Source organism: Oratosquilla oratoria, chromosome 2 (assembly GCF_046742065.1).
Source record: "Oratosquilla oratoria isolate Oo_2021 chromosome 2, ASM4674206v1, whole genome shotgun sequence".
NCBI lineage: Eukaryota > Metazoa > Arthropoda > Malacostraca > Stomatopoda > Squillidae > Oratosquilla > Oratosquilla oratoria.
This window is the reverse complement of record NC_134778.1, coordinates 77617321-77642566: the sequence shown is the minus strand read 5'-3', so window position 1 is coordinate 77642566 and position 25246 is coordinate 77617321. Positions and strand designations below refer to the sequence as shown.

The 25246-nt window shown below is 46.9% G+C and overlaps 1 protein-coding gene across 2 annotated transcripts in view; it reads right to left on the bottom strand.

The window, feature by feature from the left end:
* Nucleotides 1–25246, bottom strand: part of bib (MIP channel family protein big brain) — a 309773-nt gene that overhangs the window by 171318 nt on the left and 113209 nt on the right. Inside the window, exon 3 of one of the 2 annotated variants that reach the window (XM_076211408.1) lies at nt 13121–13165. The exons of the other annotated variant lie outside the window; for it this stretch is intronic. Within the exon in view, the coding sequence (XP_076067523.1) occupies nt 13121–13165 (45 nt within the window). The remainder of the gene's footprint in view (nt 1–13120; nt 13166–25246) is intronic. 2 annotated transcript variants of the gene reach the window in all.

Below are 25246 nucleotides of genomic sequence, written 5' to 3'. Positions count from 1 at the left end.
CAAAGATAAATGGAGGAGAGAGAGAGAGAGAGAGAGAGAGAGAGAGAGAGAGAGAGAGAGAGAGAGAGAGAGAGAAAGAGAAAGTGAAGAAGAGAAATGGGGAGGATGGGAAAGGGAATGAGGCGTAGGTAAGAAAAGAGGAAGACAAGAAATGGAGGGAAAAAAGAGGAATGGAGGAGAGAAGAAGAGCAAAAATTAAGAGAGAACAAGAGATGGAAGAAAAACAAAACAGAAAATGGGTTATTGACACGAGATGAAAAAAAAAGAAGAAAAAAAAAAGGATGAGACAGACAGACAAGACAGACAGACAGACAGACAGACACACACACACACATACATATATATATATATATATATATATATATATACAGTATATACACACACACACAGAATGAGAGAGAGGGAGGGAGAGAGAGAGAAGAGAGTAACGGAGGAGATAGGATGAGAGGTAGAGAGACTAATTTCTCATTTCCACATTTCTAGCCAAATCAGAACGATGATGGTGTCTTCATCATGACAATGCATTCCTAATCTTACTCGTAGTTCAGTTACAACTACGTGACAGGAAATAAGATTGTCAGTCTTGAAATTTTTCCACGAGAAGAGAGGAAAGGGACGTGGGTCGAAGAGAAGAAAAAGAGAAATGGGACGAGAGAAAAGAGAGAGGAACGGGGAGGTAGGGAGGGAGAGAGGGAAGAGGAGAGAAGGAGAAATTTTGAGGAGAGATAACGAGGAGGAGGGGGGTGGTGACAAAGGGGAGAGGTGGGTGGGAAGGGAGACGAGGAAGGGGAAGAGGATGGGGAAGGGGAAGGGGAAGGGGAAGAGGAAGGGGGTGAAATAAAACGAGATGGGATGGAACGGGAAGGGAAACAAAGGGAATAGGCAGCAAGAGAAAGGAAGGAAGGGGAAGAGAAAGAAGGGAAAGGGGAGGGAGGGAGGCAATAGAAAGGGGAAGAAGGGGAAGGGGATGAAAGAGAAGGGTAGGAAGGGGAAGGAGAGGAAGGTGAAATCGATAAGAACAGGGAAGAGGGAGGTAGGAAACAGAGAGGAAAGGAAGGAAAGTTAGGAAACACGAGAAAAAGGAAAAGGAAGGGAACGGAAAGGGAAACTGAGGGAAATGGAAGAAAACAGAAGGAAATAGAAAAGGAAGGAATGGGGAGGGATAGACAGAAAGAGATGAAACAGACAAGGGAAAGTAACAGGTGGATATAAAGGAGGATATGATAGAGATGGGAAGAGGAGGGAAGGAAAGGAAAGAGAAAAGGGAAGGAAAAAGAAAAGAAAATAGAAAAGGAAATGAAGAAGAAAAAAGGAAAGAATGGGTAGGAAGTCAGGTGAATAATATGGAGAAACTTACGAAAGAGAATAAGAGAGAAATCGGATATGAATGGAAAAAGTGATGACGAAAGGACGACAGACATACATGAAACAAGGATTCAGAAGAAGAAGAAGGATGAGGATGAGGAAGAAAGGAGGAAGATAATATGTTACAATGACAAATCTCGCTGACCAAAATAAAGTATAAAAAAAAAAGTGAATAAATAAAATAAACAGGTATGAGCAGGATTCACGCTCGGTGGACCTCAGTTCAGAGCTCGCGACGGCCGGGTTGATTATTTTAATTATATCACTGTTACTAGTGATTCTTTCCATAAATCAACAGGAGGAAGAGGAGGAACAAGATGATGAGGAGGAGGAAGTGGAGGAGGAGTAGGAGGGAGAAGAGGAGGAAGAGGAGGAGAAGAGGAGGAGGAAGATGTGGAAGAAAAGTAGGAAGAAGAGGAGGAGGAGAGGGAGGAAGAAGAGGAGGAGGAAGGGGAGGAGGAGGAAGGGGAGGAGGAAGATGTGGAGGAAGAGGAGGAGGAGGAAGTGAAGGAGGAAGAAGAGGAGGAAGAAGAGGAGGAAGAAGAGGAGGAGGAGGAGGAAGAGAAGGAGGAAGAAGAGGAGGAAGAAGAGGAGGAGGAGGAGGAGGAGGAAGAAGAGGAGGAAGATGTGGAGGAAAAGGAGGAGGAAGAAGAGGAGGAGGAAGAAGAAGAGGAAGAAGAGGCGGTATTTAATGTTCCTCCACTTGCATCTTAATACCCCTCGCAGCGCTCCATCGCCCTCAGCGCCAGTGCACGACTACCCGCCACGGTGTTACACTTGTGTGTTCCCACAAATCGTGTCCATTATTCCTCGTTTGGTCAGCATTTAGCGAGGGAATATATTCAAAGTGGAGCAGTGGCAGAAGAGCGAGGGGGGGAAACGAGGGGAAAGAGAATGGGATCAAAGTGAGGGTCTGCACAGGTGACAATTGCTCAAATTTGGGACGGGAGAGGGGAGAGAAGAGAAGACCGAGGAGGAGGAGGAGGAGGAGGAGGGGAAGGAGGAGGAGGAAGAGGAGGAGGAGGAGGAGGAGGAGGAGGAGGAGGGAGGAGGAGGACGACGAGGAGGAGGAGGAAGAGGAGGAGGAGGAAGAAACAGAGAGCAATAGCATCCTACCTTTGGAGAAGGAACTACCTGTAGGATGCGTACCGCCAGATGGGGAGGAGACCCCGTGCGGGTACAGTGGATTTGGACCACTCACGACGGAGTGGGTAAGATTTGGTGAGTGAGCGTGAGTGACTGTGAGAGTGAGAGGGTGAGTGAGAGTGAACGAATGAATGGCCAAGTGAGATGACGTCATATCAAACATTACAGGACTTCGCGAACTAAGTAAGAGGATGAAGAGGAGGAGGAGGAGGAGGAGGAGGAGGAGGAGGGGGAGAAGGAGGAGAGGGGAGGAGGAGGGGGAGGAGGAGGAGGGGGAGGAGGAGGGGGGAGGGGGAGGAGGCGGAAGAAGAGGATAATGAGGAGGAGGAGGAGGTGGTGAAAGTGGAGAAGGAGGAAGAAGAGGATAAAGAAGACGGAGGAAGAGGGGAAGGAAGAGAATAAAGAGGAGAATGAGGGGCAGGAGCAGGAAGAGGAAGAGGAGGAGGAGGAGATTGACACGGAGAAAGACGAGGACGAAAAAAGGAGGTACAAGAGGAAAAATAAAACATGGAGGAGGAAAAGCAGGAGGAAGAGGAGGAAGAAGAGGAGGAGGAGGAGGAAGAGGAGGAGGAGGAGGAGGAGGAAGAAAAGAAAGGCGAAAAGGAGGAGAATAGAGGAAGCAGGAGTAGAAGAATGAGGGAGGTGGAAAAAGAGGATGAAGATGAAGGGAAAATAGGAGGAGGAGGAGGAAAATGGAGAAGAAAAATATGAGGATGAGGATAAGGAGGACAAAGAAGAGTAGGAGTAGGAGGGACGACAGAAAGAGAAGGAAAAGGAAGAAAACTTGCATGGGGAAAGAGGAGGAAAAAGAGGAGGTGGAGGAGGAGAAAGATAAGAAGGAGGAGGAGAAAGAGAAAGGGAAAGGGAAGATGAGGAGACGGAGGTGGTGGTGGGGGAGGCAAGGAGGCGGGGTAGGAAGAGGAGGAGAAGAGGGAGGAAGAGGGCAACGAAGAGGAGGAGGATAAACAGGAGGAAGAAAAGGACGGTTAGAAGATGCAGTAAAAGGAAAAGTGGGAGCAAAAGAAAAGGAGGAGGAGGAGGAGGAGGAAGAGAAGAAAGTGGAGGAAAAAGAGAAGGGGGAGTAAACGTAATGGAGGAGGAGGAGGAAGAGGAAGGCGAGGAGGAAGAGAAGAAAGTGGAGGAAACAGAGAAGAGGGGGTAAACGTAATGGAGGAGGAGGAGGAGGATGGAATGGAGAGGAAAAAAGAAGAAGAGGAAGGAGGAGTGTGGCGATAAGAAGAAGGGAGGAGAAGAAGGAGAAAAAGGAAGGGGAGAAGAGGAACAGAGAAGGACAAAGAGGAAGAGGAGGAGAAGGAGATGGGAGTGAAGAAAAAAAAACTGCAACGGAATGAGAATAATACAGGGGATAATGGACGAAAAAGAGGATAGAAAAGACTGAGAAGAGAAAAGAGGATTTGGGGGGAGGGGGAGGGGGGAAGGGAAGAGGATTGGAGAGAGAGAGAAAAGAGGAAGAATGCGGCGATGTACTTGAGAGTAAGGCGTGCGTCTGAGGAAAAAAGAGAGAGGAAAGAAAAAAGGAGGGAGAGAGGATAGAGGGAGTGTTGAGGAAGAGGAAGAAGCGAGAGAGAAGAGAGAGGTGAGGAGAGAGGAGAGAGAGAGTGTTGAGGGAGATGGGAGAGGAGAGAGGAATGAGGAGAGAGAAGTGAGGAGAGAGGAGAGAGGAGCGAGCGGGTGTTGCGGGAGAGAGGAGATGAAAGAGGAGGGAGGAGAGAGGAGAGAGGAGAGAGGAGGGAGAAGCGAGAGAGGACAGAAGAGATACTAGGCGATGTGGAGGAGAGGAAGAGGTGGCAAAGGAGAGAGGAGAGAGTAAGATGTGAGAGAACAGAGAGGGGAGAATGGGGGGGAAGAGAGGGGGGAAAGAGAGGGGGAAAGAGAGAGGGAAAGAGAGGGGGAAAGAGAAGAGGAAAGAGAGGGGGGACGAGAGAGGGAAAGGAAGAGGAAACAAGCGACAAAAAAGGGAAGGGTAGCAGACGAAAGGAGAGGAAAAAAGAGGAAAGGAGAGGAAAAGAGAGGAAAAAGAAGAAAGGAGCGGAAAGGAGAAGAAAAGAGAGGAAAGAAAAAGAGAAGAAGAGGGAGAAAAGGAGAAAGGTAGGATGGAGTCAGAAAAAAGGCGAGATAGGAGAGACGAAAGGAAATGAGAGAAGAGAAGAAAGGGGAGGAAAAGAGGGGAAAGGAGAGGAAAGGAGAGGGGAGGAAAGGCGAAAAGAGAAAAGGAGAGGATAGGAGAAGAGAGGAGAGGAGAAGAGAGGAGAAAATTGGAGAGGAGAGAAAAGGAGAAGATAGGAGAGGAGAGGAGAGGAGAGGAAAGGAGGAGAAGAGAGGAGAAAATTGGAGAGGAGAGAAAAAGGAGAAGAAAGAGGAGGAAACTAAAGGAGAGGAGGCGAGAGGAGGGAGAAGAGAGAAGAAGAAAGGAGAGGAGAGAGGAAGGGAAAGCAGAAAAGAGAGGAGTAAATGATGACTGTAAAACGGAGCCGTGTGTGTATGTGTACGTGTGTGTGTGTACGTGTGTGTGTGTGTGTGTACGTGTGTGTACGTGTGTGTGTGTGTGTGTACGTGTGTGTGTGTGTGTACGTGTGTGTGTACGTGTGTGTGTGTACGTGTGTGTGTGTGTACGTGTGTGTGTGTACGTGTGTGTGTGTGTGTGTGTGTGTGTACGTGTGTGTGTGTGTGTGTACGTGTGTGTACGTGTGTGTGTGTACGTGTGTGTGTGTGTACGTGTGTGTGTGTACGTGTGTGTGTGTGTGTGTGTGTGTGTGTGTGTGTGTGTGTGTGTGTGTGTGTGTGTGTGTGTGTGTGTGTGTGTGTGTGTGTGTGTGTGTGTGTGTGTGTGTGTGTGTGTGTGTGTGTGTGCGTGTGTGTGTGTGATATGAAGGAAGAATGAAGTGAGGAGGAATGAGGCACAAGGAGCTTGATGGACGAAGAGGGAGACAAAGACGCCATGTCACGAGGACGAAGAGGAGGAGGAGGAAGACGAGGAGGAGGAGAGGAGGAGAGGAGGAGAAGAGGAGGAGAGGAGGAGGAGTTCGAGGAGGAGGAAGAAGAGGAGGACGATAACAACGACGACCGCGATGATTACGATGATGGCGATGATAGTGATGGTGATGATGAGGATGAGGACGACAATATCAATGATGATGATGGCGATGATGATGATGACGGCGACGATGATGGTGATGATAATGATGATGATGAAAACGGTGAGGAAACGATGATAATGATTATGATGATGATGATGATAATGATACTGATGATAGTGATGCTGATGATGAGGATAAGGACGACAATGTCGATGATGATGATGATGATGATGATAATGATTATGATGACGTCAAAAAGAGGTGCAATTGGGGAGTGGAGGAAGGGGGACAAACGAAAAGCCAACAGGAGGGTAACAATCACGGACAAGAAAGACAAAAACAAGAAGACAAGAAGGCAAGGAACTTGGAGGACAAAAGTAGGAACGGAGGACACAACAAAAGAAAAGAAGGACAAAAGGTAGGAAAGGTGGAAAGCGACGCGATAATGAGGGGAGAGGGGGGCGGGGGGAGGGGGAGGGGGAGGTGCGGAAATTAAGACATGGCGGATGAAGAGAAAAAAATGTATATAGATAACAAAGGAAAAACGAGGACGAGGTGGTTAAATATATAAATATACATATTTGTAAAATGATGGTCCGACGAAGTAGAAAGAGGAGGAGGAGGAGGAAACAGGGAGAGGAGAAGGAAGAAAAGGAGGGGGAGAAATGGAGCAGGTGGAGAAGTGGAGCAGGTGGAGAAGTGGAGCAGGTGGAGGAGGGGAAGTGGAGCAGGTGGAGGAGGGAAGTGGAGCAGGTGGAGCAGGAGAAGGAGGAGAAGAGGGGAGTAGGTGGAGTAGGTGGAGAATGTGGAGGAGGAGGGGAAGTAGGGGAAAGAAGAGGAGAAGTAGGAGGAGGAGGAAGAAAAGGGAAGAGGAGGAAGAGCAGGACGAGTAAGAGGTATAGGAGAAAGAAGATGAAGAGGGGGAGTAGGAAGAGAAAAAGGAGTAGGAGGAGGAAGAGGAGGAGGAGGAGAAAGAGGAAAAAGGAAGACGAGGAAGAGGAGGAGTAAGAAAAGGAGGAGAAAGGAAGATGAAGGGGAGGAGAAAAAGAAGAGGAGGATGAGTAGGAGGAGTAAGAAAAGGAGGAGGAGAAAGGAAGATGAGGAGTAGTAGGAGGAGCAAGAGGAGGGAGGAGGAGGAGGAAGAAATGGGAAGAGGAGGAAGAGCAGGAGGAGTAAGAGAAGGAGGAGAAAGTGGACGAGAAAGGAGGAGTAGGAGGAGAGAGGAGTAGGAAGAGAAGGAAGAGGAGGGGGAAGAGGAGGAAAAGGAGTGAGGGGGAGGAGGAGTAGGAGGAGAAAGTGGACGAGAAAGGAGGAGTAGGAGGAGAAAGAGGAGTAGCAAGAGAAGGAAGAGGAGGGGGAAGAGGAGGAAAAGGAGTGAGGGGGGAGGAGTAGGAGGAGGCAGGGGAGGAGTAGGAGGAGGAAAAGGAGGAAGGGGTGCTAGAGCTGGAAGAGGAGGAGGACGAGGAGGAGGAGGAGGAGGAGGAGAAGGCAGGTGCAGGAGAAAGAAGAGGAGGCGCAGGAGGAGGAAGGGGAGGAGAAGGCAGGTGCAGGAGGAAGAGGAGGAGAAGGAGGTGGAGGAGTAGGAGGAGGATTAGGAGGAGGGGCTGAAGGAGGAAGAAGAGGAGGGAAGAGGAAATGTAGCGAGGTGAGAGTGATTGGAGAGGACGGCGAGGAGGAGGAGGGGAGGAGGAGGAGGGGAGGAGGGGAGGAGGGGAGGAGGAGGAGGGGAGGAGGAAGAGGGGAGGAGGAGGAGGGGAGGAGGAGGAGGGGAGGAGGAAGAGGGGAGGAGGAGGAGGGGAGGAGGAAAAAGTACTCGGAGACCAGAGTGCAAAGGATGAGAGAGTGAGAGGTAGAGATAGAGATAGATAGAAATAGAGACAGATAGAGAGAGAGAGAGAGAGGGAGAGAGCGAGAGAGGGAGAGGGAGGGAGAGAGAGAGAAAGAGAGAGACAGAACCATGTGAAAAAGAGGGAGAGAGGGAAAAAGAGAAGGAGAAGAAAGGGAAAAGGAGGAGAGGGTGAGAAGGAAAGAGGGAGAGGTAGGGGATAAAGGAGAGGGCGAAGGAAAGAAGGAGAAAGAGGGAGAGGTGAAGGGGAGAGAGAGGTGGACTGTGGGAGAGAAGGGGATTGAGAGTGGGAGTGAGGGAGGGAGTGAGGAAGGTAGGGGATGAAGGAGAGGGAGGGGGTAAGAAGGAGAAGGAGAGAGAGGGGGATGGTGAGAGGAGGGGAGGGGAGGAGAATGTAGAAATAAGGATAACGTAGACAACACGAAAGAAGGACAAAGAATAGAAATAAGAAATGTAAGAAAAAAAGGAGTGAGTGAAATGTGGTGAGAGGTCGAAAAGGAGATTTGGAAAAGGATGTAGAAACAGGAGGACAAGGAGGAGGAGGAGGAGGAGGAGGAGGAGGAGGAGGACAAGGAGGAGAAGACAAGGAAGAGTAAAGAGGAAGAGAAGGGTGAAAGAGGAGAAAAAATGAACAAATATAAGATTAAGGAAAAAAAGAAAGAGTGAAGAGGAGGGAAGAGGGAGAGGAGGGAGAGGAAGAGGGAGAGGAGGGAGGAGAGAGAGTGAAGAGGAGGAGGGATAGGACAGGGGTAATATAGAGAAGGACATGGCGAGAATGTAGGTACAGTGGAAAAAAAAGTGAAAAAATGGTGGACGAGATAGAAGAATGGACGGAAAGAAAATGGGATGAGAGGGCGAGAGGAGAGTTGGGGGAAAAGGAGAAGTGGGAGGAAGGGGGAGTATAAAGAAGGGGAAGAGATGATGAGTAAGGGAAAGGAAGGTAAGTGATATAAGGGAAAGGAAAGGTAGGGCAAGGTCGCGAAGGGAAGAGAGGGGAGTGAAGAGAAGGAAGGGAAAGGGAAAGGGGTGTAAGGATGGGATGGGAGGGGAAGGAAGGGGAAGGGAAGGGGAAAGAAGGGGAGATGAGAAGAGGGGAAAGAAAACTAAAATGGAAATGAGAGTGAAGAGAGAAGAGGAGAGGAGAGGAGAGGAGAAGAGGAGAGGAGGAGGGAAAGGAGATGGAAGGGAAGGGGAGGGTATGGGAAGATAAAAGAGAGTAGAGGAGAGGAGAAAAGTGAAAGGGAAGGAGAGGGGAGGGAAGGGAGGGAGAGGGGAGGGAAGGGAAGGAGAGGGAAGGGAAGGAGAGGGAAGGGAAGGGAAGGGAAGGAGATGGGAGGGAAGGAAAAGGATGGTAGGGAAGGGAGAATGAGAAGTTGAAAGGTTACACAAAGAAAGAGGAAGGCAGGAAGGAAGGCGGGAAGTTAGGAAGGAAGGAAGGTGGAACGGAAGGAAAGTGGGAAGGAAGGAAAGAAGGACGAAGGAAGGAGTGCAGGAAGGAAAAAAAGGTAGAAAGGAAGGAAAGGAGGAAGGAAAAGAAGGAAGGAAAGGTGAAAAGGAAGGAAAGAAGGAAGGATGGAAAAGAAGGTAGAAATGAAGGAAAGGAGGAAGGAAAGGAAGGAAGGAAAGAAGGTGAAAAAGAAGGAAAGAAGGAAGGAAGGTAGAAAGGAAGGAAAGAAGGAAGGAAGGAAAGGCGGAAGGAAAAGAAGGAAGGAAAGAAGATGAAAAGAAAGGAAAGAAGGAAGGAAGGTGGAAAGGAAGGAAAGAAGGAAGGAAGGAAGGAAAGGAGGAAGGAAAGGAAGGAAAGAAGATGAAAAGGGAGGAAAGAAGGAAGGAAGGTGGAAAGGAAGGAAAGTGGAAAGGAAGGAAAGAAGGAAGGTGGAAAGGAAGGAGGGAAGAAAGGTCGTTGTAAAAGAGACGTGGGCGAAGAACTGCAACATGAGAGAAAAGAAAAGAAAAGAAAAAAGTAAGAATGAAATGTGGACAAAGAAAAGAGGACGTGACAACGTCGCGGGGAAGTGTGAAGAGGAGGTTAATGAAGACACGTGGGAGGAGGAGGAGGAGGAGGAGGAGGAAGAGGGGGGAGGGAGAGAGGAGGAGGAGATGGTTTAATAGAGAAATAAAAGGGGAGGCGGAGGGTTAAAAATAGAAAATGAGAATAAGGAGGAGGAGGAGGAGGAGGAGGAGGGGAGAGAATGGAGGAAGGGAGGAAGAGTAGAAACAGAAATAAAAAGACGAGGAGCGGGAGAACAAGGAAGAGAAAGAGGAAGAGCAGGAGGACAAGGAAATAGAAGAGGAGGAAAATATAAAGGAATAGGAGGAGGAAGAGGAGAGCGAGGAAGAGGAGGGCGAGGAAGAGGAGGACGAGGAGGACGAGGAGGAGGAGGAGGTGGAGAGATGGTGGTGATGGAGCAAGAGGTTCTAGTGCCAGTATTTTCTTATGGGGGGGGGGGAGTCCCCACTCTCATTCTCCTTATCTTCAACCCTTCTTTCCTTTTCTTCCCCTTATCTAATCGCCTTCCCTTTCTCTCTCTCTCTCTCTCCCCCACTTTTCGTTCTTCCCTTTACTCCACACACACACACACACACACACACACACACACACACACACACACACACACACACACACCTTACACTCATATGAACCCCCACACAGGTGCATAAACACTGTTACACATGCCATTCACACCTGATTCCCGCCCCCTACCTCTCACCCACACCCTCCCGTCCAAACCTTCTTCCTCCTCTTCCTTTTCCCCTCCCTCCTCACAACCACGTTCACATTTTGGTCCAGAGGCTCGTGGGCCAGCCATCTCCTCGGTTTCCGTTTTATTATTATTTTTTACAAACTCGTTTATCTCCTTATTCATCCGATTATCCCATCTTCCGTTCATCTTCTCCAGTCTTCAAACAGCATTCCATAACAATCGACTCTTCTTCGACAGACACATGTAGAGGTTCATGCTTACAACGGGTGTGTCGATCAGCTGATCGGTGTTGATCACCGGGGCCTCCAACAGAAAGATTGCATGAATACAAGACCCTTTGGGGCACTGAGACATGCAAATCTTTTTTCTCAAAATTGAGGATTTGATGTCCCGTCTATACAACCAGGCATAAAATAATTAATAATAAGTTCTAATAAAAAGAAGTGTGGTGTGTTATGTATAGTGATGTTTGTGTGAATAGAAGTGTATGTCGGACTGAAGGTCGTTGGAAGGGCTTGTTCTCGAGAGGGAATAGATGTTGGATGATTCCTGTTGGGAGTTCTTAGCCCATTAAACTCCGATGACAAGATGTCTTGTCATTTGGTCAAATTAAACAAAAAATCATAAAACACCAAAATGTTTGATCAAACACCAGAAAAATATGGCGTCAGGACTGACGTCATGTTTTTCTGGTGTTGGATCAAACATTTTGGTGTTTTATAATTTTTTGTTTTATTTGACCAAATGACAAGACATCTTGTCATCGGAGTTTAATGGGTTAAGGTACGGTTTTCTCGGTGCGATTATCGCTCAACGATGATCGTTCATAGTTCAATGATGATCGTCAAACGATTGTCTAGAGCACTAATTCTTTGTTTTTTGAATGGGGCTGCTTTGCTTCGAGCTGCAAAGTAAGAGGCTGATTATTTTAACCGCACCTACCTAACGCGTTTACTCAAATATGATGCGCGTTACCCGTCACTGACTGTGGTAGGCTAATAATATTAATCGCACTGAGCAGAACGTACCTTTTGATCCTGGGCCCCCCTAGCATAGGCCCTATTGGTCACTCCTCGTATAACACTGTCCCGTGTTCGAGTCCAATAACCAACGGTTACTTCAACTTGCCCTGGAAGTCCGAACACAGGGTGAGAGCGTTCAGTGGGTATTGAAACACTCGAGACGGTTTTCTCGTCTATAGTGGGGTGTTAAATACACTTCGTAGATCCTCCTCGATCTACGTTCACGTACTGACTGCCGGCCCCCTGGTTCGCTTCTCCTTCGTACCAGTAGAAATTTTGACAAAGTATTTTTGATGGGGGTTGGCAACCTTACAATTATTCTTAAATCTAGTAACATTGAAGTTAGTCATTCATATATGGTATCATATTTTCATTATAAGAATGTGTAGTTGTTTCTTGTGATTTAATAATCAGCATTAATCTAAATATGGAACATAACGTGTATGTTGGAAAAGGTGTTGTTTGGAATCTGATTATTTCACGGTTTGATCACATGAAGAAAGAGCCTAGGGACGTGTGTGTCTGTTTGTATATATGTTACAATGTAGTTTTCCATGGGCGCTGTTGCAATATGTGAGGTTATAATGGTTACATAGGGTCAAAGTTGCAGCTAGGGACCTCTAGATGAGTCAAACATGTGCAAATTGGCCCGTTGTCTCACGTTGGTCACAATAGAACAATTATATCAACATTTCTCGCTAGTTTACTAAAACACTAACAGAAGCACATATAACATATTTTCACTAACATATGATCACAGACACTGAACTTGGAAATTCACTGGAACAAGCGTCTTTATACTAGTTAACATTTTCCTAAGAGGGTATCTAGTTACTAATCATATGATTACTAAAAATTGTCTAATAACTAACAATGAAACTACTGATACAAGGATCCATGCACTACAGAGCTTTTACTGCATACATAATGTTAAATATTCATTTAACTCATATCTATACCTCTGCAAGATCCTGTAGCTAAGTCGTTTATGTATGTACACAAACTAAACAATGACCTTGCAATTTTTCATCACATCCTTCAACTGTGATATATATATATATATATATATATATATATATATATATATATATATTATATATATATATATATATAGATATATATATTATATATATACTATATATATACACGTATACATATAAATATACTGGCACATATACACATGTATATACAAGTACATATACATATACTAGAAAGAGAGGAGAAGGAAGAGGCAACACATTTCTACTGGAGAAATCAGAACCCGATCCATGACATAACAACTATGCAAATAATGTTTTCGTTTTTATTAACTATGTTCCATTATACCCTAAGTCTATTGAAGTAACCGGGATCTTTTGTAAACCAAACTACACTGGCAAAACAACAACTACATATACATTTGCATAGTTCTTATGCATCACGGGTCATGGACGGAGGGAGGGCGAGTGAAGAGGGGAGAGAGGAAAAAAGAGTGGAGGGGAGAGAGAGAGAGAGAGAGAGAGAGAGAGAGAGAGAGAGAGAGAGAGAGAGAGAGAGAGAGGGAGAGAGAAAGGTGGGATAGAGAGGGAGAGAGTAGCGACTTAACCTTATACAATAGGTTTTACTAAAGGAATTTCTACACTCTACGCAATACATTCTCTGTAAATATACTTTATGCAAATAATATTTCAAATACTATTCCTTTTCAGCAATCATGTATATTCCATTTTGTAAAGGAACATAATTTGCATAAAGTATATTTACATATATATTGCGTAAAGTGTAGGGGTCTCTTTAATAATAATAAAAAAAAATCTACTGTTTCAGGATGTAAGATTATGTCACTACAAGGGAGAATTTGTACTGGGCTGGGGCGGAGAATTCGGCTAGTCGGCACATAGCAAAGGATCGTCTAAGACCATAACACTGACTGGCTAAATATGAAAAACTTTACTTGACCTCGATTGCGATGGCAGCGGCGTGACCTCCTGTGCCAGTGTTGCCCTATAAGAAGGAAAAAGGGAGCGGCGTTACAGCGACGAACTCATGACGTCATAACAAAGAACAAATGATGTCATTGCGCGGGATATGTGACGTCATAAGCAAAGGGGGGAACAGATGATCACACGATTAGGTTTCTTAATGTTGACGTCCATCGTCCGACGCCTTTGACGTCATAAGGAGGAATAGCTTGGCTACGCGGGAGGGGCCCCGTCTCATTGGTGATCGTGTTGCATTCGGGGTAAGGGGAGGGGGGAATATAGCTGTCGCCAGGGGATTTTAATCACATCAAGAAGGAACTCAGGGCATATTTGGCTTAAGCATGGTCAAATGTCTGCAACGATGTATTCGAACTATGGTTAATGATAAATAAATAAACAAATAAAAATAAAAGAATAAATAATAAATAAATAAATAAATAAATAAATAAAATACTGATGGTATCTACCGAAGACATCAGTAAGAGGAAAAGAAGTTGACGGGGCCCAACAAAGATTCTTCTGCGGACTTCAGGTCTGTAGTTCGACAAGAGGAATGCGGGAATTGCGTCTGATAGTATTACAACTACTTCGACTACAATGACCATTTCGACTACTACTAGTACCACGACCCCCACCACCACCACCACCACCAGTACTACTGTCGACATCCTTTACATGTAACTTATTGTAGACTATCATTACTATCCGGCTGGTGATGTTAGTGTTGTGCTGTGAGGTTAGTGTTAGTGATCAAGTTGATGTTAGTGTTGGTGGGGTTGGTGTTAGTGCTCAAATTGATGTCAGTGTTGGTGTCTGTGTTGGTGTTAGTGGGGTTGGTGTTAATGCTCAAATTGATGTCAGTATTGACATTTGTGCTGAAGTTGATGTTAGTGTTGGTATTAGTGGGGTTGGTGTTAGTGCTCAAGTTGATGTTAGTGTTGGTGTTTATGCTCAAGTTGATGTTAGTGTTGGTGTTAGTGGGGCTGGTGTTAGTGCTCAAATTTATGCCAATGTTGACTCTTGTGCTCAAGTTGATGTTAGTGTTGGCGGAAGGCTTGGGAGGTGTCAAGGTCGAAGTCTTCTTGTGACGGAGACGACAACGAAGAGGGAAGAGTCCAGGCGCCCCATATATTCGTGCAGGAAGAGGAGGAGGAGGAAGAGAAGGAGGAAGCGGCTTACGGGAACACCCACCGGTGACGGAAAAGTCATAAAAATGGGACACACAATGCGGGAGTCGGGACGAAGGGAAGGATACGAGGGAGCGGGCGCGGAGCCGGGATCGTCAAGGAGGAGGAGGGACTTAGGAATCCCACTCCTCCTGAAGGACACAGAAAAGGATTGAGGGAGGGAGGGAGGTAGGGAGGGAGGGAGGGAGGTAGGGAGAGAAGAAGGGAGGGAGGCGTAGGTTCTCGTCATCAAGTTGCAAAAACGGGAGGGATTGGGTTGAGGGAGGGGGTAGGGTGGGGAGAAGGGAGGGGTAGGATGGGGGTGGGGAGGGAGTAGGAAGGGGTGAGGGAGAGAAGGGAGGGAGTAAGGAGTGAGAAAAGGGAGGGGGAGGCAGAGGAGGGAGAATGAGGGAGGGAGGGGGAGACAGAGAAAGGAGGGGAGGAAGGGAAAGGAGAGGGAGAGAAAGGAGGGGAGGGAGGGAGAGAAAGGAGGATGAAGAAGGGAGAGAAAGGAGGGGGGAAGGAAGGAGAGAACTGAGGGGGAACGAGAGCGAGAGAAGGGATGTGGGAGGGAGAGAGAGAGAAAGGAGGGGGAGGGAGGGAAAGGAGGGAGAGGGAGGGAAAGGAGGGGGAGGGAGAAGAAGGGAGAGAAAGGAAGGAGAGGGAGGGAGAGAGAGAAAGGAGGGAGAGAGAGAAAGAAAGGAGAGAGAGAAAGGAGAGAGAGGGAGGGAGGGACAGAGAGAAAGGAGGGAGAGGGGAAGAGAGAGAGGAGGGAGGGACAGAGAGAAAGGAGGGAGAATGGGGAAAGAGAAAGGAGGGAGAGGGAGGAGAGAGAGAAAGGAGGGAGAGAGAGGGAGAGAGAGAAAGGAGGGAGAGGGAGGGAGAGAGAGAAAGGAGGGACAGGGAGGGAGGGAGAGAAAGGAGGGACAGGGAGGAAGAGATAGAAAGGAGGAGGGGGAGGGAGGGAGAGAGAGAAAGGCGGGATAGGGAGGGAGGGAGAAAGGAGGGGGAGGGAGGGAGAGAAGAGGGAGGAGGGAAAGCGAGAGAAGGGAGGTGGGAGGGAGAGAGAGACGGAAGGGGGAGGGAGAGAGAGACGGAAGAGGGAGGGAGAGAGAGAAGAAGAGGGGGAGGTAGAGAGACAAGGGACGGGGGTAGAGGGAGAGAGAAGGGAGGGGGAGGGAGAGAGAGAAGGGACGGGGAGGGGGAGAGAGAAGGGAGGGGGAGGGAGAGAGAGCAGGGAAAGAGAAGGGAGAGAGAGAGAGAGAGAGAGAGAGAGAAGGGAGGGGGGAGGGAGAGAGAAGAGAGATGGAAGGGGGAGGGAGAGAGAGAGAGACGGGAGAGGGAAGAGAGAGAGAGAAGGGAGGAGAGAGAGAGGGAGGGGAGGGAGAGTGAAATGGAAGGGAGGTGGGATGAAGAGAGAGTGGGGGGAGGGAGGAAGAGAAGGGAAAGAGAAGGGAGAGCGAGAGAGAAAGGAGGGGGAGGGAGAGAGAGAAGGAAGGGGGAGGGAGAAAGAAGGATAATCAGGAGGGGGAGAATCTAGAGATGAGGAACCAAGATTAAGGCGGCGTCGGAAAGATGGCAGTTATGTGTTGTAGAGGACAGGCTCTACTAGGAGCTACGAACTGACTCCTCCTCTTCCTCTTCCTCTTCTTCCTCCTCCTCCTCCTCCTCTTCCTTCTTCTCCTCCTCTTCCTCCTCCTCCTCCTCCTCCTCTTCCTTCTTCTCCTCCTCCTGATCGTGGCGTCTGTAGTAAGGAAGCTAAAGAAAGGGTACGGGGGCGACGGAGAAGGGGGAAGGGAGGGGGGAGGTGGGTGTTCGAGGAAAGGGGGAGGAGGGGAGGGGGAGAAGGGGAGGGGAGGGGAAAGGAAGGGGACGTTCGAGGAAAGGGAGGAGGGGACGGGAGGAGGAAAAGGAGGTGGGAAAAGGGGTAGTGGAAGCAGAAGATGGAGAAGGAAAAGGAAGAGGGCGAAAGGATTGAGGAGGAGGAGTAGGAGGAGGAGGAAAGGAGGTAGGGATGAGGGGCACATTACGGAGAGAAGGAAGAGATAGAGGAAGAGGAAGAGGGAGGAAGAGGAAGGGGAGGAAGAGGAAGGGGAGGGGGAGGGAGGGGAGGAAGAGGAAGGGGAGGATGAGGAAGGGGAGGAAGAGGAAGGAAAGGAGGAGGAGGAAAGGAGGAGAGGAGGAGAGGAAGAGGAGGGGAGGAAGAGTAAGGAGAGGGGGCCAGGAAGGCGAGGAAGAGAGATAGAGATAAAGGAGGAGGAGGAGGAGGAAGAGAAGGAGATGGAGATAAAGAAGGAGGAGGAGGAGGAGGAAGAGGAGGAGGACGTGGTGAAGGGAGACGAGGAGAACCAGAAAGACGATGAGAAGGGGGTGGAGAAGATATAGGAGTATAAGGGTGTATGAAAAGGATGAGGATGGTGTATAAGGAGGAAGAGGAGTAGGAAGAGGAAGAAGAGGAGTAGGAAGAGGAGGAGGAATGGACCAGGAAAAGGAGGAGGAGGAAGAGGAGCAGGAGAATGATGAAAATGAGGAAGACGTGGAGAAGAAGGAAGGGATAGAAGAGGACAAGGAGGATACAAGAGGAGGAGGAGGAGAAGTAAGGAGGAAAAGGAAGACATGAGAGGGCAAAGAGGGTGCAGGAGATACAAGAGGGGGAGGAGGAGGAGGAGGAGGAGGGAGATATATGGGAGGGCACGGAGGGTGTAGGAGGTACAAGAGGAGTAGGAGGAGGTGGGGGAGTCAGAAGAGAAGGAAGAGAAGGATGCTGTAGATGGGTCACTGGCGAAAGCATCACGGTGTGCAAAAAAGGAACATGTCCCCTGTACATGGGTATGCATATCTGCGGTTTATGAGAACTGAGAGGGAACAAGTCCCAGGCGGCGGCAACATGGCTGTGGAAGGGGCAAACGAGAGGTAAAGGAAACACCAAATAAAACAAATATGTAAAAGGGAGAAAGGTGACGAGAGAAGGAAGAAGAAAACAGAAGAGAAAAGAAGGAAGAGAAGGAAGGAAGACGAGGGAGACAACAAGTGTGCAAGGAGGGAAGGCGAATGTTGAAGACATTCAGGGGGAAAATAAGTGATAATGAAGTTGAAGAAGAAAGACAAGAAGAGGAGATGATGAGGAAGAGAAGATGAAGAGGATGAAGAAGAGGAAGAAGAGGAAGAAGAGGAAGAAGAAAAAAGAGGAAAAGGAAAGAGGTGTAGGAGGAAAATATAACTATTAGCGAGTCCTGAGAATCAAAATATAAGATCCAGGATGTACTACCTCTGCCTTCACACTGTGTTTGTGTGTTTATTCGTGTATGTGCGCGCGCGCGCGTGTGTGTGTGTGTGTGTGTGTGTATTCACTATGGTCTTTGGATCACGTGTTGGACTCGTGATCGACAGCTATTTCCCTCCCGGAAGAGAGCTCAGAGCTCGTATGACCGATATATGGGTATTGCTGTGACCTTACACGCACACACACACCCAGCTCCCCGCCCACGAGAGTTGGAGTAACGACTTGAAGCGCAGCGATACTGAAATTATTTCAGCCCTGGGCAGGAATCGAAGCCGGACCGCTGTAGTGACAGTCGGAGACTCCACCAACCGCGCCACCGAGTCGTGTGTGTGTGTGCGTGTGTGTATAATCGTGTATGCGTGCTGAGGTCCGTAGGAACAAAGTAAGAATATGACATCATGCAAGACACAACAGAGGGCAAGAAACCAAAGCCAGTACTGCAGCGAGGATAAATGTGGCGGCACACTAGGCATTTCTCGCTAGCACGCTACTTGCTTTTGCTACTTCCTTTGGGTAGAAACGACTTCGGTTACGATCTTTTGTTTTTCAAAATCCCAAATGTCAAATTACTCTTGCGTCATAGTGTAAGAAGAATGACGAAGAAAAGTTAAACCAATAAGAATGTTAGACACATAATTGAGATGTTCTTACGAAAGTACAGAGTATTGTGATTTAAGTCGTTTCTGCTCAAACTAGGAAAAACAAGTAGCAATTTAGCCTAATGTGTCGCCGCGAACCCAACGGGTTAAAGCAACAGGAACATAGGGACACAACACCCATTACGAGCAGGGCTGCGTGCCCTTGCGTGCGAACAAGGCGGCCATAGATGATTAAAAAATTAGTTTAGGGACGGGATGGTGACACAAGGAGCTTCAGACATAAAGTTTGTGAGGTGGAAAAAGGCGTGGTAGCTATATAGTCAATGACTAGAGAAGAGACAAAAACTTAATGGAAGAGGGAGCCGGCACGAGACATTTCGGTCCATGATTACCACGGATGAAGAAAAAATATATTAACCAAATAATTTATTCATTAATTGATAATGCATGGAATGAAGACGCATCACATACAGGGACTTCCGAAAAAAAAGGAAAAAATATTGCAATCACTAACATAACTATTTCTTTTTACTTCTTCATTCAATCGCGATGGATCATAACTACTTCTATTCCGGTTGATATTTGATTTTGTCAACTGGAACAGATGACTGGCACCTACACATGGTTGTCCCGTGGGATGGACGTCGAGAAGGTTCTTCCTCCGGTATATTTTTGCAAAGTGAGATTTCATTCCGATTGCGGATATTTACGAATGTTAGAAATTCTCAATAAATGAAACTCTCTGTGGATACTCTACGATGCCTTTATGGCAGTGCTCCGGTGAAGTGTGATGTGATTAGTGAGGCTCGGTGATGCTGAGGTTTTTGACGCTGACGCCTGTGCACACACACACACACAAACAAACACACACACACACATTCACATGCTTATGGCTCTCCTTCGGTGATCTACGACACCAGTGCTTCGGTGAAGTGTGATGAGATGAATGAGGCCGAGTGGTGACGCTGTGGTCTTGTTGATGCCAGCAGAGGTGACAGTGGAGCAGACACAAGGGGGCGGCATAAGAACAAGGCAGAGGAAGTCGAACAAACCCGGTACATGACCCCCGGACCCCGAACCCCCGGATACGACGATGGGTCCGAATTGTTTTGTTTGTTTGTTTAACAAGAGGAAGGGGGAGCCATCTGCCAGCCCCTCCTGGCGGCGTCTCAGCCACCTCTGAAGCCCCCAACGCCGCCACCAGCCACCTCCAGCACAAGGCAGGAACGCCTTCCCCTTGTTTTAGTGCGGACAAATAAACAAGACCCACGGTTCCTGGACCTATGCAAATAATGTTGTACAATATCTGATCTATTTTCTACATAGATTGCGGTAGTTCCGTGATAAAACGACATTTTAACAAAACCATATTAATAGAAAATAATAATAATAATAATTATAATAATAATTATAATAATAATAATAATAATAATAATAATAATAACAACAACAACAATTCTGAGGTGACGTGGGGCAGGTTCTGCAGTGGTGTCAACCCCCCCACCATGACACACAACATTATGACACCATGTACATCGTTCAGACTCTCTATACTTAAGCGCCAGAGATTGGGAGAGGGGGGGGAGATGGAGGGGGAGAGGAAGAGGATGGAAGGGGGAAAGGTGAGGAGGGAAAGGAAAGGGGGAGAGGAGGGGACAGAGGGGGAGGGGAGGTAAAGGAGAGGGGGAGATGGGGAGATAGGGGAGGGCGAGGGGGAGATGGCGAGGGGAGGGGGACTTGGGATAGGGAAAGGGGGAGATGGCGAGGGGAGGGGGACTTGGGATAGGGAAAGGGGGAGATGGCGAGGGGAGGGGGACATGGGAGAGGGCGAGAGCAAGGGGGAGAGGGCGAGGGCAAGGGGGAGATGGCGAGGAGCTGGGGACATGAGAGAGGGAGAGGGGGGCATGGGAGAGGGAGAGGGGGACATGGGAGAGGGAGAGGGGGACATGGGAGAGGGGAGGTGGGGGACATGGGAGAGGGGAGGTGGGAGAGTGGGAGATGGGAGAGGGGGACATGGGATAGGGGAGGTGGGAGAGTGGGAGATGGGAGAGGGGGAGAAGGGGTTGAGAGGAGAGGGAGTGGGAGAGGGGAGGAGTGGGAGAGGGGGAGAAGGGGCTGGGAGGAGAGGGAGTGGGAGTGGGAGAGGGGAGGAGAGGGAGAGGGAGAGAAGGGGTTGGGAGGAGAGGGAGTGGGAGAGGGGAGGAGAGGGAGTGGGAGAGGGGGAGAGAGGTGCCCCACCCGAGGTGGTCCGTTCCTCCCTCCTCCCCCCTCCTCACCACCACAACCTCCCAACGTTCAATTCTCCCTTGTGTGTATAAAAGAGCATTTAACGAGAATTTCCGGGGCAGAGAATACGCGGCAAAGGTTTTATCATCGTTTCCCTGAAAGGATGGCGCAAACTAACGCTCTGAACAAGGATAAGGCATGTCATCAGAATGGATTAAAGCGGCGCAGATTATTATCAAGAAGAGACGCATCTCCCTCCGTAACGAGGCAGGATGCAGAAAAGAAAAAATGGAAAAGAATGAAAAAGAAAACGATAACGAAAGGGAAAATAAAGATGATGATAAATAGAAAAGGGTGAAAAGAAAATAAAAAGAATATTAAAGATGATGATCATGATGATGGTGGTGGTGATGGCGATGAGAATTATGATAATGATGATGCCGATGATGATGATGATGATGATGAAGATGGCGATGAGAATGATGATGATGATGATGATGATGATGATGATGGTGATGATGACGATGGCGACGACGACGATGATGATGAAGATGACGATGACGACGACGACGATGATGATGACGGCGATGATGATGATGATGACGATGACGACGACGACGGCGATGCTGATGATGCTGATGATGACGACGGTGATGACGACGGTGACAACGACGATGACGACGATGACGAGAGCAACAACGCAGTTGCTCGCGCATCCTAAGTTGCAGCTTTCAAGATATAAATATCTTTCTTCATCCTCACATAATCAGGACCGCCCATGGCGACAGCACGCACACCATGATTAAAGCCTTTCAACATAGTTCTACCTCACCTACTCGTAGTTATTAGAAGGATTAGAGAGAGAGAGAGAGAGAGAGAGAGAGAGAGAGAGAGAGAGAGAGAGAGAGAGATAATATCTGCGTTCTATGAAAATTAATATTCTCGACATTATTTCCCAAGTTACCTTACTAGTAAATTACAACGCCAATCGTTATTAACTACCGTAACTGGATGGACTACCAGTAATCATATGAACATAAGAATGGAGGAGACTACAAGAGACCATAAAGCCTACACTAGGCAGTTCCATGTCCCTTAACACCCTTCATCCTTATCCATTATTAACATCGGGGACGAAAAGGTCCCGTAAACAGAACGCATACCATTGTAGTCTTTATTGTAAGTTACAATAAGGTCGATGAGCTCACGATTAAAATAACGCGTTCTTCAAAGCTGTAAAAGGATGGCTCTTTCTAGACTAGCGCTGTATATTTCAGGCATCAAGATGCCGAGCGATAAGTAAATACTCAAATAATTTCGTTAATCAATTAATTAATTGGTTAGATACGGGGAACTACAGGATGTTGTTTCTACACTATATAATTAAATCTTAATAATTCAATCAATCAATCAAGCAATCAATCAGCCATGTTGAGTCCACTACTGAACAAAGGCCTCTCCCATACTATCTACATGCGATCGTTTCCATTCATTTACATACATTTACTACGTTCTTACCTACTTCTATTTCAAATATTTGTGTCTGACAGCTTAAAGCCACATGTGCCAATCTGGTTTGTCTTCAGTGTAAATATAAACTCTAACATTACAATATTTTTTACTTTGAGAATCATTACGCCATCGGAGTTTCTCTCTCTCTCTCTCTCTCTCTCTCTCTCTCTCTCTCTCTCTCTCTCTCTCTCTTTAGCATAATATTTCTGACACGCATTGTCACTTAAGAACATATTCCTTGTACCATTTCCAATATGTTAATGATTTTAATTATATTTAGCAACAGTTTATATTAAAACTGTAGACATTTAAAAAATTTGCATTGGCCTCAAGAGACAAAATAAATTTTCGCATGATTTAAGAATGTAACTACAATTTACAAGATCGCAAACGGTGCAGGACTGCTGATAGCAACAGCAAATGTGAAACGAATGTAATAATAATAATAATAATAATAATAATAATACATACATATACCAAGGCTTTTTCCCCCTTCCAAGGGAGGTAGCCAAAAAGGGAAAGGCATAAAAACACTCCCACCCATTTCATCCCTAAATACACTCCACACCCCTCCCACCCTTCCTCTCATCTGAGCACCTCCTGGATGACGGGTCATCCCTGCACCCTGCCCACCGCCCTGGGTCAGAAGCAGTGTCGCAAGACACAGTACATCCACAGCGAGGCCGCTTCATTTAATCGGCGACCCCCCCTCTCCGTCCCCCTTTGCATATAAGGCGAGGACGGGGAGAAATCCCTTCGGGCTGCGTCAAAATTTACTCACACATACTACCCCACCCCCCACTTCCCCGCCCATTCCTCCTCATGCAGTCACAACATCATCCATATACAACCCTTCTCCACTCACCCCTGTCTTCTGTCCTCTCCCGTCCTTCCTCAACAGACATTCCCCTCTTCCCCAAAGCCCCCTTCACCCCATCCATCCACCTCATCCTAGGACGTCCACTCATGTTCACTCCCTCCACATCTGCATTCCATACCTCCTTTACTAGTCTTTCTTCACTCATTCTTTCCATGTGTCCAAACCATCCTAATATTCTTTCATCAACCCTATCTCCCAAATCCTTTTTCACCCCTGTTCTCCTCCTCACCTCCTCATTTCTCACTCTATCTAGCCTAGTAACCCCCACCATACTTCTCAGACACCTCATCTCAAACACATTCAAACTCCTTCTCTCTTCTTCTCTTATGTTCCACGTTTCTGCCCCATACAGTGCTGTTGGCACAATCACTCCTTCATACAGTCTCCTCTTCGCATCCATTCCCAAATGTCTATTCCTCATTACACTCTTTAAACCACCAAGGCATTTACTCGCTTCTCTCAATCTACATTCTACCTCCACCTTCACTCCACCTTTTCCTGCTACACTTGCACCCAAGTATCTAAAACTATCCACTTCCTCCAGTTGCTCTCCCTTAATGTTCACTTCCAGTCTACTGCCACTTTCACCCCTTGTACATCTCATCACCTTACTTTTACCCACATTTATCTTTAGCTTTCTTCTATCACATACTCTCCCAAACTCTGCCACCAGCTTCCTCAATCCCTCCTCTGACTCTGCCACAAGCGCAGTGTCGTCCGCAAACAACAGCTGGCTCACCTCCCACTTTTCTCCATTTTCTTTAACCATCTCCAATCCCTGACTCACTACCCTAGCATTCACCTCTCGCACCACCCCATCCATGTATAAGTTGAACAGCCAGGGCGACATAACGCATCCTTGACGAAGTCCCACCTTTACTTCAAACCACTCACTCTCTCCATTTCTAATCCTAACACATGCTCTACTACTCTCATAAAAACTCTTGACAGCTCCCAAAAGCTTTCCTCCTATCCCATAAATCTGCATAAACTCCCACAGTGCCTTTCTGTCTACCCTATCATAAGCCTTTTCCAGATCCATGAAAGCCCAAAAAACATCCTTCCCCTTTCCTATAGCTTTCTCACATATCTGTCTTACCACAAAGATCTGATCTACACAACCTCTACCCGTCCTAAATCCACACTGTTCCTCACCAATTACTCCCTCTAAATTATAACAATAGTAATAATGATCTAAAGAACATAAGAATGAGGGAGACTGCAAGAGACCATAAAGCAAATGAATAACTGTAACAACCAAATTAAACCCGGGAAAATAGAAATAAAAAACGAATAAAAACAAAACAGTCGCGCCATCTGCAATATCAACAAAAAATCCCCGGGTGCCGGAGGAGAGACAGAAGCGTCAAACTCGAAGGGGGAGTGGGGGGGGGGGCGAGCGGGTGTGCCGGAAAGGCAAACACTGCAAGTTTGCTGAGGAGAGACGTGATGTTGCTTCCACACGAACAATGACAACAATGATAACAAAAACACTAGGTAACAATGTTAATAATGATGATAATGATGATGGTGATAATAACAATAATAATGACAATAATAATGATAATAATAATGATATAACAAATAATAATAACTAATAATAATCATTATAATAATAATGATGATATTGTTTAATGTCACTAACTCCCTCCTCCCCCACCATCGGGAGGCTAGGACGGTGCCCCTTACAGAGGATTTTGTTGCGTGGAATTTAAAGAACTATACCCTTGGTCCAACTTCGCCGGTGACAAGGTTCGAACCGCCATCCCCTCGACCTTCGCCGCAAGTAACGACGCCCTAACACGCTCAATAATAATAATAATAATAATAATAATAATAATAATGATGATGATATGGCAATAATGATGATGATAATAATGAAGATGACAACTTTTGCCTCGAGTTTCAGTGCCAGGAAACCCGCAACCCCACAGTGACTGGCAACGGTCCTCAGAACCTCCAATTGATCTCTCTGGGAAGAAACTTTGGACTATAACCTTTGTTGTGTGGAGCCGTTTCTCCGCCATCGGGTTGTAGTCGGAGGTGAAAAGTGGAGGAAATAAAGTCAAAGTTAATAGAAAGGTCAGAGGATCGAGTGTCATCCCCTCAAGGCTGTATCGGAGGTGAGGGTGTTGATGCGCTTTGAAGGAAGGCGGAGGGCAGGGGGACCTTGTGGTACCAATAAATAAACGCCGGTCAAGATGGGCCCAGTACGAAATAAATAAATAAATAAATAAAATAAAATAAAAATAAAATAAAAATAAATAAATAAATACAAAACAAATAAAGATAAATAAATAATAATAATAATAGATAAATCAAATAAAATTAATCAAATAAATAAATAAATGCATGGAATAAAATAGAATAAGATAACAACAATAACAATAAAAAACACGACTATTACACATGTACTGTACAGTTAAAAGACCCAATG